General features: G+C 45.2%; 1 protein-coding gene across 2 annotated transcripts in view; it reads right to left on the bottom strand.

Annotated features, from left to right (window-relative positions):
* Window positions 1–14118, bottom strand: part of LOC140196778 (nuclear factor NF-kappa-B p105 subunit-like) — a 129295-nt gene that overhangs the window by 77375 nt on the left and 37802 nt on the right. For both annotated transcript variants that reach the window (XM_072256553.1, XM_072256554.1), the window contains exons 4-5: window positions 10461–10501; window positions 1877–1975 (exon numbers count right to left, since the gene is read on the bottom strand). In XM_072256553.1, coding sequence (XP_072112654.1) covers window positions 1877–1975; window positions 10461–10501 — 140 coding nt within the window. The remainder of the gene's footprint in view (window positions 1–1876; window positions 1976–10460; window positions 10502–14118) is intronic.

Raw genomic sequence — 14118 nt, 5'->3', positions numbered from 1 at the left:
GTGGGAGGAAACCAGAGCATCCGGAGGAAAGCCACGTGCACACCTGAAGGAACCACTTACAGAGGATGCCAGAATTGAACTCGTACCTCTGACTGTCCTTACGCTAATTGCCATGCTACTCTGTCGCCCCCAACAGAATCTGGACATCAGTGTCTAGATTCCAGAGTTATACAGTGTAGGAACTTTCCTACAAGCCAACTCTACTAGTCTGACCATTAACCAATCCTATTTACCAGTATTTGGTATGTAGCCCTCTGTCCCTTAATAATTCCAGACTAATCACCCCTTCCTGAACTAGTAATTGTTTTGACATCCCTCCCTCTCTCTCTCTCTCACTCTCATATACTTTGGGAGATTTCACTGACAAAGGGTACTTTATTTATAAAAAGGAATGATATTGCGTAAAGCAGCATCTCTTACATGGCTTTTCTGCATTCAGCTTTGGTAACTAACACTGTAGGTAAGGGAAAACACATCGATATGATGCATTTCAACTTCCAGAAGGCCTTCAAGTAAGACATTGCATACAGGATGTTATTAAATAAAATTAGAGTGGATGATATTAGCATGGAGTGATGATTGTTTAACAAACAGAAAAGTAGAAGTAGGAATGAACGGGTCATTTCCAGTTGGGAAGCTGTGTGCTGCCCTGGAGATCAGTTCTGGGTAATCCAGTTAACAATCTATGTCACTGGAGGAACTCAGCAGGTCGGGCAGCATCCGTGGAAAAGATCGGTCGGCGTTCTGGCCCGAAACGTTCCTTCACCTGGCACCTACCAGCCTTCTCCTTCCCACCCTCCCCCCGCCTTCTTTATAGGGCCTCTGCCCCTTTCCCCTATAGTCCTGACTAAGGGTTCCGACCCAAAACGTCGACTGATCTTTTCCACGGATGCTGCCCGACTGCTGAGTTCCTCCAGCGTGTTGTGAGTGTTGCTTTGACCCCAGCATCTGCAGATTATTTTGTGTTTATGTAATCTATGTCACTGAATTAAATAGGGGGACCAAGTGCAACATGTCCACAGTTCCTGACATTACTAAACTGGATGCCAGTATGGATTGTGAGGGAGATGCAGAAGAGCATCAGGGGGATATTGATAGGCAAAGTGAATGGGTAAGGATGCAACACTTAATCACACACTGGCTACAGTACTAATGTGGGCACATGGAATTAGTGTTGATGGGCAAGAAGGCCAGCATCCACCACTGATGACATCCAAGCCTCTTCCTGTCAGAGATCACTTTGTTGAGAAAACCGAGGAGGAAGAAGTAGTGACGATGACTGCCTCAACTTCCTGGCATCGCAATGTGGTGTCTGACCCTCACCGTGGGAAGAAGAGATGCAGATTCATTCTTCTAAATAATAAAACTAACACAAGCAAAACTCCGCTGCCTGGAAACTTGAACTATCCAAACATCACCTTATACCCAAGGTCACAATGCTCAACCACGAGCTCCTGGTTTAAACTTCCTGGCTTCATTCTTAAGCTCCGACTAATTTCCTCTTTCACACTTGTTGAGAAACATCCCAGCCCCAAAGATCATATTTGCATCTGTACTAAGTTTAATTCTATTATCAGAGTAATCCACCCACCAGCTACCAACTCACTCTCTCAGTTGAGAAATATCCAAAGAAATACTCTGAAAAGGTCTTTACATTTTGAGATAATATCTGAGATAAATTTAAAAACTATTAAAAGATTCTGTTTGTCTTGGCGATTTTTCCACTTGTAAATTTATGAATGTGAAATGCTGATTTTAATTCCTTTGTACTAATGGACCAGGTCACTGGAACTAATCAGATGAGTTTCACATGTCACATAAGTTTAATATACGAGGATTAAGAACATTTTGCTGGTTTTAACATTCAAATAATGACCTTAACAGCAGGGTAGGTCTTCTTGTTCTTCTCACTGGAAGCCCCAGGTAGTCCTCCGTGGGATGGACCTTCACACCCATAGCGGAAACGAAATCCTCTCTAGAGAAATAACCAATGACAACATGAACACAACTGTGCAAGTCACATCTCAAAACGGCTTTTTAACATCACCAGAAAAAATTCCAAGGGACAGAATTAATCTATGAATGAGGAGCAGAACTGACCAGGGATAGTTGGCATGACTCTGCTAAGGGGATGTCCAGTCTACATGGACTTCGGCAGCCCTTTGACATGGTCCCACAAGATAGGTTGGTCCAAAGGTTGTATTTAATAACGCAAGTTGGCAAACTAGAGCCAAAATTGCCTTGGGAAAAGGAGGAAGTGGGTATTGACTGAAGGTCAGGTTTGTGATTAGATGCTTATGACCACCGATTTAATCAGAGCTGGGACTCTGACTGTTTGTTGTACAAATTAGTGATCTAACTGTGAATTAGGCAGTACGATTACTAATGACACAAAGACAGGTGATGTTGCAGATAGTGAGGAAGTAAGACGTTGGCTACAGGTGAGATGGCCGGAGGAATGGTAGGGAGAATTTAAATGTGAACAAAGTAAGGTGTTACATTTGATAAGACAAGTATAGTGGATGGTAAGAGCTGCGGGAGTACCGAGGTACAGAGGGGCCTTTATTTACACGTCCAAGGACCCCCCAGAGGCAACAGCACAGATAGGTATAGAGGATTTTTGCCTTCATTAGCTAAGGCTTACAATACAAGAGCTAGGAGAGGGATTATAGAAACATAGAAACATAGAAAATAGGTGCAGGAGTAGGCCATTTGGCCCTTCGAGCCTGCACCGCCATTTATTATGATCATGGCTGATCATCCAACTCAGAACCCTGCACCAGCCTTCCCTCCATACCCCCGATCCCCGTAGCCACAAGGGCCATATCTAACTCCCTCTTAAATATAGCCAATGAACTGGCCTCAACTGTTTCCTGTGGCAGAGAATTCCACAGATTCACCACTCTCTGTGTGAAGAAGTTTTTCCTAATCTCGGTCCTAAAAGGCTTCCCCTTTATCCTCAAACTGTGACCCCTCGTTCTGGACTTCCCCAACATTGGGAACAATCTTCCTGCATCTAGCCTGTCCAATCTCTTTAGGATTTTATACGTTTCAATCAGATCCCCCCTCAATCTTCTAAATTCCAACCAGTACAAGCCTAGTTCATCCAGTCATTCTTCATATGAAAGTCCTGCCATCCCAGGAATCAATCTGGTGAACCTTCTTTGTACTCCCTCTATGGCAAGGATGTCTTTCCTCAGATTAGGGGACCAAAACTGCACACAATACTCCAGGTGTGGTCTCACCAAGGCCTTGTACAACTGCAGTAGTACCTCCCTGCTCCTGTACTCGAATCCTCTCGCTATAAATGCCAGCATACCATTCGCCTTTTTCACCGCCTGCTGTACCTGCATGCCCACTTTCAATCACTGGTGTATAATGACACCCAGGTCTCGTTGCACCTCCCCTTTTCCTAATCGGCCACCATTCAGATAATAATCTGTTTTCCTATTTTTGCCACCAAAGTGAATAACTTCACATTTATCCACATTAAATTGCATCTGCCATGAATTTGCCCACTCACCCAACCTATCCAAGTCACCCTGCATCCTCTTAGCATCCTCCTCACAGCTAACACTGCCGCCCAGCTTCGAGTCATCCGCAAACTTGGAGATACTGCATTTAATTCCCTCATCCAAGTCATTAATATATATTGTAAACAACTGGGGTCCCAGCACTGAGCCTTGCGGTACCCCACCAGTCACCGCCTGCCATTCTGAAAAGGTCCCGTTTATTCCCACTCTTTGCTTCCTGTCTGCTAACCAACTCTCCACCCACACCAATACCTTACCCCCAATACCGTGTGCTTTAAGTTTGCACACTAATCTCCTGTGTGGGACCTTGTCAAAAGCCTTTTGAAAATCCAAATATACCACATTCACTGGTTCTCCCCTATCCACTCTACTAGTTACATCCTCAAAAAATTCTATGAGATTCGTCAGACATGATTTTCCTTTCACAAATCCATGCTGACTTTGTCCGATGATTTCACCGCTTTCCAAATGTGCTGTTATCACATCCTTGATAACTGACTCCAGCAGTTTCCCCACCACCGACGTTAGGCTAACCGGTCTATAATTCCCCGGTTTCTTTCTCCCTCCTTTTTTAAAAAGTGGGGTTACATTAGCCACCCTCCAATCCTCAGGAACTAATCCAGAATCTAATGATCAAACATTATTTAGGCCATGGCTAGAGTTCTGTGTGCAGTTCTATTCATCACACTATAGCAAGGATGAGAGGGTGTAATGGAAATTTACCAATAGTGTCCCCTAGGATGGAGCCTTTCAGCTAGGAAGGACAGGAGTGGCTAGGTTTTTGTCCCTCCTGGAGCAGAGGAGGGACCTGATGCAGGCATACAGAACTACGAGTGGAATAGACAATGAGGAACTTCCTAGCTCAGCCGAGGTGAGGGGGAGGTTTAAGGTAAGAGGTACAGTGCTGTGCAAAAATCCTAGGCACACTAAGTTTTTTTTAATATGGTTTCAGATGGTGTGGCCCCCACAGAGCCCTAATCTCAACATCATCGAGGCTGCCTGGGATTACCTGGAGAGACAGAAGCAAGCAAGACAGCCACAGTCTGCAGAAGAACTGTGGCAAGTTCTCCAAGATGCCTGGAACAACCTCCTAGCCAATTTCCTTATAAAATTGCACAACAATGTACCTAAGAAAATTGATGTGATTTTCAAGGCAAAGGAAGGTCACACCAAATATTGATATTGAATTTTTTTAATGTTTCCTGCTCTTTCTAGTTCTTTTTGATATTTTGAAACTTTACATTTCATTATTTTTAAAGCACCTTCACTTTACAAATTTTTTTCACATGTGCCTAAGACTTCTGCACAGTACAGCAGATATGGAGGGACCCAAAGAGGAGATAGACACAAATATCCAGCAGAGGTTTAGTGTAACTGTCTTGCGTCTCACTACCTGCCTAATTCTGTTCCTCAGGCCAGGACCCTACCTTTAAGTAAAGGGTTTTATCAATCTCCTGCCACCTTACAGAGGTCACATGAATCATGTGTGCTTGTGGCGGAGGAAGCATACGGGTCCTGACAGGTCACGGGCACATCTGGAGCAGACAGAGAACTCTGCGACAGTCAACACAGCCACCGGAAACAAAAAAACTCAGATGGGCACCTTCAGGGAAGTGGCTGTGGGAGCGAGGGTCAGCCCAGTGGGGCAAGGATCGGAGTTACATCGTCGTGAGGTCCCTGCAGGTATTAGACTGAAATATGAAGCCCAATTTTAAATTCAGTTTCTAGTTTAACAATGAGGAGATGTTGAGGGTCGGGAGAGGAGGGATGATGTGGACAGAGAGGAAGGACGGGGGAGAGAGGAAACATGGGGGGAAGAGAGAGAAGTGAGGACAGGAAGAGATGGGGATGACACAGAGATGAGGGATGGAGAAGGGTTGGGGAAGAAGAGAGAAGGATGAACAGGGAGAAGACAGGGTGGATGGGATGGGAAAGTAGGGTATGGGGAGAGAGAAGGGTACAGGGCAGAAAGAGATATGGGAGAGTGAGAGAAGGGGGATGGGGAGAGAGAGAGAGAGAAATGAGGAGGAAAAATATGAGGGATGGCGAAGGAGAGAGAGGGACGAGGGATAGAGGGGAATGAGGGGAACAGGGAGGCAGATAGCAGAGAGGCTGAGTGAGGGGAGATGAAGGAGAGGTGGGGGAATAGAGAGAGAAGGGCAATGGGGTGGGAGGGGATGGGGTTTGAGGAGGGAGGGAGGAATCCAGTGGGAGGGTAAAGTATTAATCTGTGCTGCATTAACAAGAAGCAGTAAAAGCTGAAAAGGAATGAGATAAACATCTGGAGATGCAAACGTCGACACTACACTGCTGACATTTGTCACACACATTAACTTCCTTCCTACTGTGGATATTTGCCAGCACTACAAACACAATGTTTCGAAAAGACTGTCATTTACTGACACTGCTAAGCTAATATCAAGGACTTGTGGTTATCCTGTGGTTGTGAATGATCAAATAGGACTGGCTGCTCTTAAAAAACGTGAGCAATTAAAAAAAAAGTTACCAAGAAGTTTGTGAATAACAACTGGTTCTATTTGTCACTCTCTCTGTCCCAGAGTGGTGCCAGTGTGGTTGTCGCTGACAAGGCAGTGAGAGCTCAGCAAATATCTCAGAGACACCGACCCCATCCTCACCCAGCAGCTGGGTATCACTCTAGCATCAGTTAGTACACTCTCAGTGGCAGGGAAGTCTGAGAAAGATCAGGAAGGAGTCAGCAACTTGCCCTCTTTATGGAAAGGAAGAGGGTTTGTTAAATTCCTGCTGATTCTCAGAACCTGGATTCAGCCAGGGATTTTCCAGCCATATTAACCTAGTAATATCCTTCAAAGTTTCAGCACATTCCTGTGGGTATAGTTCTTTCAAGGCTGGATATCTAACAGGTGAGGCTGAAAGCAAGATTCAGCTTAACAACTCAATAATTCTGTTGTGCTCCTGATCCCAGTCTCCCTTCAGCCAGATGAGCTGGACTTTACTCCTTGCTCAATTCCCAATCCAGAGAGAGTGGGGCAGCTGTGTCCAGCAGACTGAAACCCTCTCCTTACTCCTTATACACCTCAACATTTTCCCCCAAGGGAACATCTAAAGTCCCTGTAAGGAATCACAGCTTAGAAAGCAGGGTCACAGAACACTGGAAGAGACCAGTCAGCCTGTCAAGTGTGCGTGGACCCTCCAATCAGTCTCACTGCCTTGCTCTCTCCTCGGTTCCCTTTTGCTTCCACCACCTCTGCCCGCAGCTCTCAGCTCCCAGCCGTTCACTGCAGAATTCCCTCAAAATTTTATACCTTCTCCCAGAAAATCGTGTCCTCTGGGTCACTGTTCTTCCTGGAGTGGTGTCCACTAACTATGCCACAAAAGCATTTCATGACTGCAGCTCCTCCAGTCAGTGGGGGCTATTTACCCATTGAGTCTGCACCCGCGCTCCACCAGACAGCTCACTCCTTCCACTCCCCCTCCCTTTCTCTGCAGACATTTCTCCATCATACATTTACCCAACTCCCTCGGGAAGGTCACAGTGGAGTTTGACCCCACCACATCTGCAACTTCTCCTCACGTCAGTCTTCATTTTCATCTCCTTCTTTGTATACCCGTGACCGCTAGTCCTTCACCCCTCCGCCATTGGGAACAGCCTCCCAAATGGCAAAACAAACAATCTGCTGTCGTCCCTTTTCTCCCACAGATACTGCTTGACCTACTGAGTTCCCCACCATCCAGGATATGCCCCCTTCTCACTACCACCATCAGGGAGGAGGTACAGGTACAGGAACTCGAGGATATTCACTCAATGTTTTAGGAACAGCTTCTTCCCCTCCACCATCAGATTCCTGAATGGTCTGTGAACATTGCCTCCCTATTTCTTTTTTGCACTATCTGATTTAACTTATTTCCTGTTGTAGCTTATTGTACTTTTAAGTCTTGCATTGTACTTCCACCGCAAGAACAACAAATTTCATGGCACATGTCAATAAGAAACCTGATTCTGAAACTAATTCCTCCAGCAGATAGCTTGTTGCTCCAGATGCCAGCATCTGCAGTCTCTGTGTCTCCAATCATTTCGACATGGTTGGCGCGGACATCGTGGGACGAGGGGCCTAGATCCCTATGTTTTACATTCTATGTTCTAGGTTTTATGTTGTGGTCTATCCACTCTCTCCAGTCCATTCAATGTTTAATACATTTCTATCAATTCTCCCACAACCTACTCTTCCCAAAGGAAAACAGTTCAGGCTGCCCTGAACCCTCCTTGCACCGGCATCCCCTGACCCCGGGAACCATTCCTGTAACTCTTTTCTGGACTCCCTCGAAAATCTTCACATCGTTCCCCAAATAAGGCACAAGAACTGAAGATGACACTCAAGTTATAGATTCTAGAGCAATTGTAGGATGGATACAAGCCCACCGACCCAACAAGTTTATGCCAACTCCAGCTAGTTCCAACTCCCTGAATTAGGCCCATATCCCTCTAAGTCCCACCCCATATCCAAGTATTTTTAAAAATAATACTATTGCACCTGCCTCAACCACTTCTTCTGGCGCTTTTTCCATATACTCATCACCCTCTGGGAGAAAAACATTGCCCCTCAGGTCCCTTTTAAAACCTTCTCCTCTCACCTTAAACCTACGCCCCTTCTTTTTGGACTCCCTACCCTGGGGAAAGGACCAGAATAAGAATTAGGTTTAATAACTTTGACATGTGTCATGAAATTTGTTGTTTGTTGGCAACAGTACAGCACAATACATAAAAACACAAATAACAGGAAGAAATAGACATACGAAATATATTAAGTAAGCAGTGCAAGAAGAGAGCAAAAATGAGTGAGGTAGTGTTCGTGGGTTCAATGTCCGTTCAGACATCTGGTGCTGGAGGAGAAGCTGCTCCTATGCCATGCAGATTACTGTACCTCCTCCCTGATGGTAGCACAGCGCAGAGGGCATGCCCTAGTTAACGAGGGTCCTTAATGATGGATGCTGCCTTCTTGAGGCATCGCCTGCACAGTGGCCCCTCCTTTCAGATAGTGACGCAACGTGTTAGAACGCTCTCCACAGTACATCTGTAGAAATTTGCTGCAGTCTTTGGTGACTCCTAATGAAATATAGCTGTTGACATGCCTTCTTTGTAATTGCATCAAAACCTTGGGCCCGGAAGAGATCTTCAGAGATGTTGACACCCAGGAACTTGAAACTGCTCACTCCACTGCTGGTCCCTCTATGGGGGCAGGTGTGGGGTCCCTCGTCTTACCCTTTCTGAAGTCCACCATCAGTTCCTTGGTCTTACTGACACTGAGAGCGAGGTTGTTGTTGCAGCACCACAAAGAGCTGACCCATTGTATCTCACTGGTACTATCCACCTTATATATGCCTCCTATAATGTTAAATATTTCTATACGACTGACCCTATGTTCCAAGGAATAAAGACCTAATCTGGCCAACTTCTCTCTTTAACCCAGACCTTCTAGTCCAGGCAATATCCTTGTAAATCTTTTCTGCATCCTTTCCAGCGGAACCACATCTTTCCTACTACAGGGTACCCAAACCAGTACACAGTGCTCCAAGTGCGGCCTTACCAACGACATACATAATTGCAACATAACGTGCCAACTCCTATAGTCGATGCCTTGACCAGCATGCTAAATATATATATATTTTTAACCATCCTGTGGCATTCCTTTCAACGAACAATGCACTTGTACACCTTGGTCTCTCTGTTCAATTACACTCTCTCTGCCCTACTATTCACACTGTAAATCCTACACTTCCCAAAATGCAGCATCTCACTCTAATCTGTATTGAAATCCATTTGCTCGGCCCACTGCTCTAAATGATCAAGGACCCTCTGTCATCTACGATAACCTTCTTCACTGTCAACGACACCTCCTAATTAACCAGTGTTTCATAAAGGTTCAGCTTATTTCTCTGTTTTAACACTCTATGCCTCTACTGATAAAGCCCAGAATTTCCCTGTCATTTTCTCAATCTGCCCTGGCACTATCCATCAATTATGCACCTATGTCACCAGCACCCCCTCCCATATCCTTTTTGAACAGTACCTTTTTATTCTACATTGACATTTCTTATTATTTTTATCAAAGTGCATTACTTCACATTTCCCTGCACTAAACTTCATCTGCCATGTGTCTGCCCATTCCACCAACTCAATCCATCCCAATGCTCCTGGACTGTTCCAGTAAATCTATTCCCCACCCTCCCCATGGCTCTGCATCCCTTCCTAATGGGAAGACCCTGAAATGGATGGGACCTCTGCTGGAACTATTCACAGACTTCTTGGGCACAATTTTTTAAAAGTTGGCCCACATTTTCAAAGAAGGGTCAGTCCTCATTCAGACATCATGGGATTGCGTGAGGAGGGATGAGACATGCTGAGGGAGCGGTCATGCTGGGGGGAGGGAGGCACTAAGGGAAGGACTGTGCTGAGGAAAGGGAACCATGTCAGGGGAAGAGATCTGTGCTTCAGTAGGGGAATGCACTGGGGGAGAATTACACACTTGAGGAGATGAGAGGACTGGGGGAGGGACTGTGCTGGGGTGGAGGGTGCTTGGTGGAGGAAGAGGCATGATGGGGGAGGGGAGGGGACACCCTGGGGGAGATGAGGGGATGCACCGGGAGATTTGAGGAGAAAGGGATTGAATATGCTAGGGGACTGGAAGGGTTTGCAATGGCGGGAAAGGAGGGGTGACTGGAGGAGTAGAGAAGAGATCCTGGGGGAGGGGAGGATATGTACTGAAGGGAGGGGAATGGTTTCACTGGGGGGGGGGGAATGGAGTTCCCACAGAGAGTGTGGAGGGGGACAGATGAGGCCTCTGTCTTGGACAGTGAAAGCTCCTTTACATGTTGTCTGGTAGCTAAGGAAGCAGCATGCATTGCTAGCAGAGAGAAAGGAGGCTGTGTACCCAGGGAAATCTCCCGTACCTGTTTGGGCTGCTCGAGAATCTGAAGGTAAGGTCCATCAGCTGGAAGGAAAGAGAAATCAGGTGATTAGCATAATCAGAAAACATACTTACTGGATGTACATCTCATGCACCAGACAGACTGGAATCTGATTACGGAACACCACTGGAAAGTCCCGTGCCAACAGGGGAGAGCACTCAAAAAGCTAAATACACCAAATGCTGGAAATCCATACTGAAGAAAATGCAGGAGACAGACAGCATGTCCACCCTTGCAACAGTGGAAAAAGAGGCAACGGAAGGACAAACACTGTCCCTCCCTCCAGGAAAGGGAGGATGACAGGTTGACTGACAGGAGATACTGGGAGGTAGTTACACTTATGGTACAGGACACAGGTAACTGTCAGGAGAGGCAAAGGGGACAGACAGCCACTTACCTGTGTCCTGCACCTTAGATGTAACTACCTCCCTGTATTGCCTATCAATCAATAGACAGGGTACTCCTGTGGCTGTTCCCCTCAGCAACAAGTATATTGTTTTGGATACTATTGTGTTGGGGTGGGGTGGCAGATGACCTAGGAGAGGAAAGCCACAGCAGTCAGGGTCGTTGGCACTCAATCTGGCTCTGTGACTCAGAAGGGAAGCGGGGGAGAAGAGATGAGCTATAGTCATCATGGATTCATTGGTTAGGGGAACAGACAGCAAGTTCTGCAGACAAGAATGAGATTCCTCTTGGGTGCCGGGTCAGGGACATCTGGGATCGAATCCACAGTATTCTTAAGCTGGAGGGTGAGCAGCCAGAGATCGTGGTTCACGTTGGTACCAATGATATGGGTGGGAGAGGTGACGAGGTCCTGCAAAGTGAGTTCAGGAATTAGATGCTAGGTTAAAGGACAGGATCTCCAAGATGGTGATCTCAGGATTGCTACCCATGCACGTGCTAGTGCGGCTAGAAATAGGAAGATTATAGAGTTTAGATGGCTTCAGATTTTTGGATCATTGGGCTCTCTTCCAGGGAAGGTAGGACCTGTAGAGAAGGGACTGTCTACAGCTGAACTGGAAGGGGACTAATATCCTTACAGGAAGGTTTGCCAGTGCTGCACTGGAGGGTTTAAACTAGAGTTGAAGGGGGATAGGAACCAGAGTGCTAGGGCAGCTAGTGGAGCAGTTGTGGGCAAAGTGGATTTTAAGTCAGGAATACAAAGGTTGAGCATGGTGGCACAACTGTTCTGAGTTGCGTCTATTTCAATGCGAGGAGTTTTCTAGGTAAGGCAGATGAGTTTGGAGCATGGATCAGCATGTAGAATTATACTATTGCCACTAGTGAGCCGCTGGTTACAGGAGGGGCAGGACTGACAATGTTCCAAGGTTCCATCGTTACACATGATAGTGGGAGGGATATTAAAAAGGGGAGGGATGGCATTACTAGTCAGGGAAAGTGTCTTGGCAATGCTCAGACAGTACAGTCTGAAGGGTTAGTCTAGTCTACTGAGGCTGTATTAGTGGAACTAAGGATTAGAAAGGGATTACATTATGGACCACCCAATAGGCAATGGGATTTAGAGAAGGAAATTTGTAGAGAAATAGCCGGCAGTTGAAAGAAAAATAAGGTTGTGATAGTAGGTGATTTTCACATAGCGACTGAACTCCCATACTGTCAAAAGGACTAGATGGGATAGAATTTATCAAATAAAGTTTCTAACTAGTGAGATCTTAATTCAAATGCGTGACACTGGATCTCCTACTGGGGAACAAGACAGGGCAGGTGACTAAAGTGTACTGCATGTAGTGAAACATTTTGGATCCAGTGATCATAATTCCATTAGTTTCAAGATAATTATGAAGAAAGATAGGACTGGTCCTCGGGTTCAGATTCTAAATTGAAGAAAGAAATTGATGGCATCAGAAAGGATCTGGCAGGTGTGGAATGGGATTGGTAGCTTTCTGGCAAATCAATAGGACCCTTCAAAAATGAAATACTGAGAGTAGAGAGACTGGATGTTCCTATTAGAATAATATGCCAGGCTGACAGGTTTAGGGAACCTTGGTTTTCAAGTGTACTGAGGTTAGAAAGAAGGAGGTGTATAGCAAATATAGCCAGCAAGGACAAATGGGGCACTTGAGAAGTATAAGAAATGCAAGAGAACACATAAGAGGAAAATAAGGAGGGCTATAAGAATGCATTAGGTTCTTCTGAGAGACAAGGTGAAGGAGAATACCAAGGGCTTCTACAGATATATCAAGAGCAAAAGGGCTGCAAAAGCCAAAGAGAGGGCATATAATAGGGCACAAATTAGCAGAAAGTTAGAGGATTGGGAAGCTTTTAAATACGAATAGGCGGCTACTAAAAAGTAATTTAAAGATAGAATTCGAAAGTAAGCTAGCCAATTATATTAAACAGGATACCAAAAGTTTCTTCAGATACATAAAGCATAAAAGAGAGGAGAGAGTGGATATTGGACCGCTGGAAAACAATGCTGGAAAGCTAGTAATGGGGGGAACAAGGAAGTGGCGAACGAAGTGAATAAATATTTTGCATCAGTTTTCACTGTGGAAGACACTAGCAGTATGGTGGAAGTTCCAGGTGTCAAGGGTCATGAAGTGTGTGAAGTCATCATTACTAGGGAGAAGGTTCTTGGAAAACTGAAAGATCTGAAGATAGTCAAGTCACCTGGACCAGATGGTGTATAGCCCAGGGTTCTGAAAGAGGTGGCTGAAGACACTGTGGGTGCATCAGTAATGATCTTTCAAGAATCAGTTGATTCTGGCATGGCTCTGGAGGAATGGAAAATTGCAAATGTGACTCCACTCTTCAAGAAGGGAGACAGGCAGAAGAAAGAAAATAATAGGCCAGATAATCTGACCTCAGAGGTTGGGAAGATGTTGGAGTCAATTGTTAAGGATGTGTGATTTCAGGATACTTGGAGGCACATGATAAAATAGGCTGTAGTCTGCATTGTTTCCTCAGGGGAAAATCTTGCCTAATAAATCTGTTGGAATTCTTTGAAGAAATAACAAACAGGATAGACAAAGTTAGAATCAGTTGATGTTGTGTATTTGGATTTTCAGAAGGCTTTGACAAGGTGCCAACATGTGAGGCTGCTTTACAAGCTACGAGCTCATGGTATTGCAGGAAATATTCTAGCATGGATAAAGCATTGGCTGATTGGCAGGAGGCAAAGAATGGGAATAAAGGAAACCTTTTCTGGTTGGCTGCCTCTGACTGGTGGTGTTCCAAAGGGGTCTGTGTACAGACCGATTCTTTTTACATTATATGTTAATGATTTGGATGATGGAATTGACGGTTTTGTTGCAAAGTTTGCAGACAGTATGAAGGTAGTTGGAGGACAGGTAATTTTGAGGAAGTACAGAGGCTACAGAAGAACTAAGATAGATTAGGAGAATTGGCAAAGTAGTGGCAGATGCAATAGTGTCGGGAAGTGTACGGCAAGCACTTTGGTAGAAAAAAATGAAGGAGTTAACTATTTTTTAAATAGAGAAAAAAAATACAAAAAACTGAGGCACAAAGGGACTTGGGAATCTTTGTGCAGGATTCCCTGAAGGTTAATTTGCAGGTTGAGTTTGTGGTGAGGATGGCAAATGCAATGTTTGCATTCATTTCAAGAGGACTAGAATATAAAAGCCAGGACATAATGTTGAGACTTTATAAAGCATTGGTG

Source organism: Mobula birostris, chromosome 4 (assembly GCF_030028105.1).
Source record: "Mobula birostris isolate sMobBir1 chromosome 4, sMobBir1.hap1, whole genome shotgun sequence".
Lineage (NCBI taxonomy): Eukaryota > Metazoa > Chordata > Chondrichthyes > Myliobatiformes > Myliobatidae > Mobula > Mobula birostris.
The sequence above is the reverse complement of the archived record's forward strand: the minus strand, read 5'-3'. Positions and strand labels throughout refer to the sequence as shown.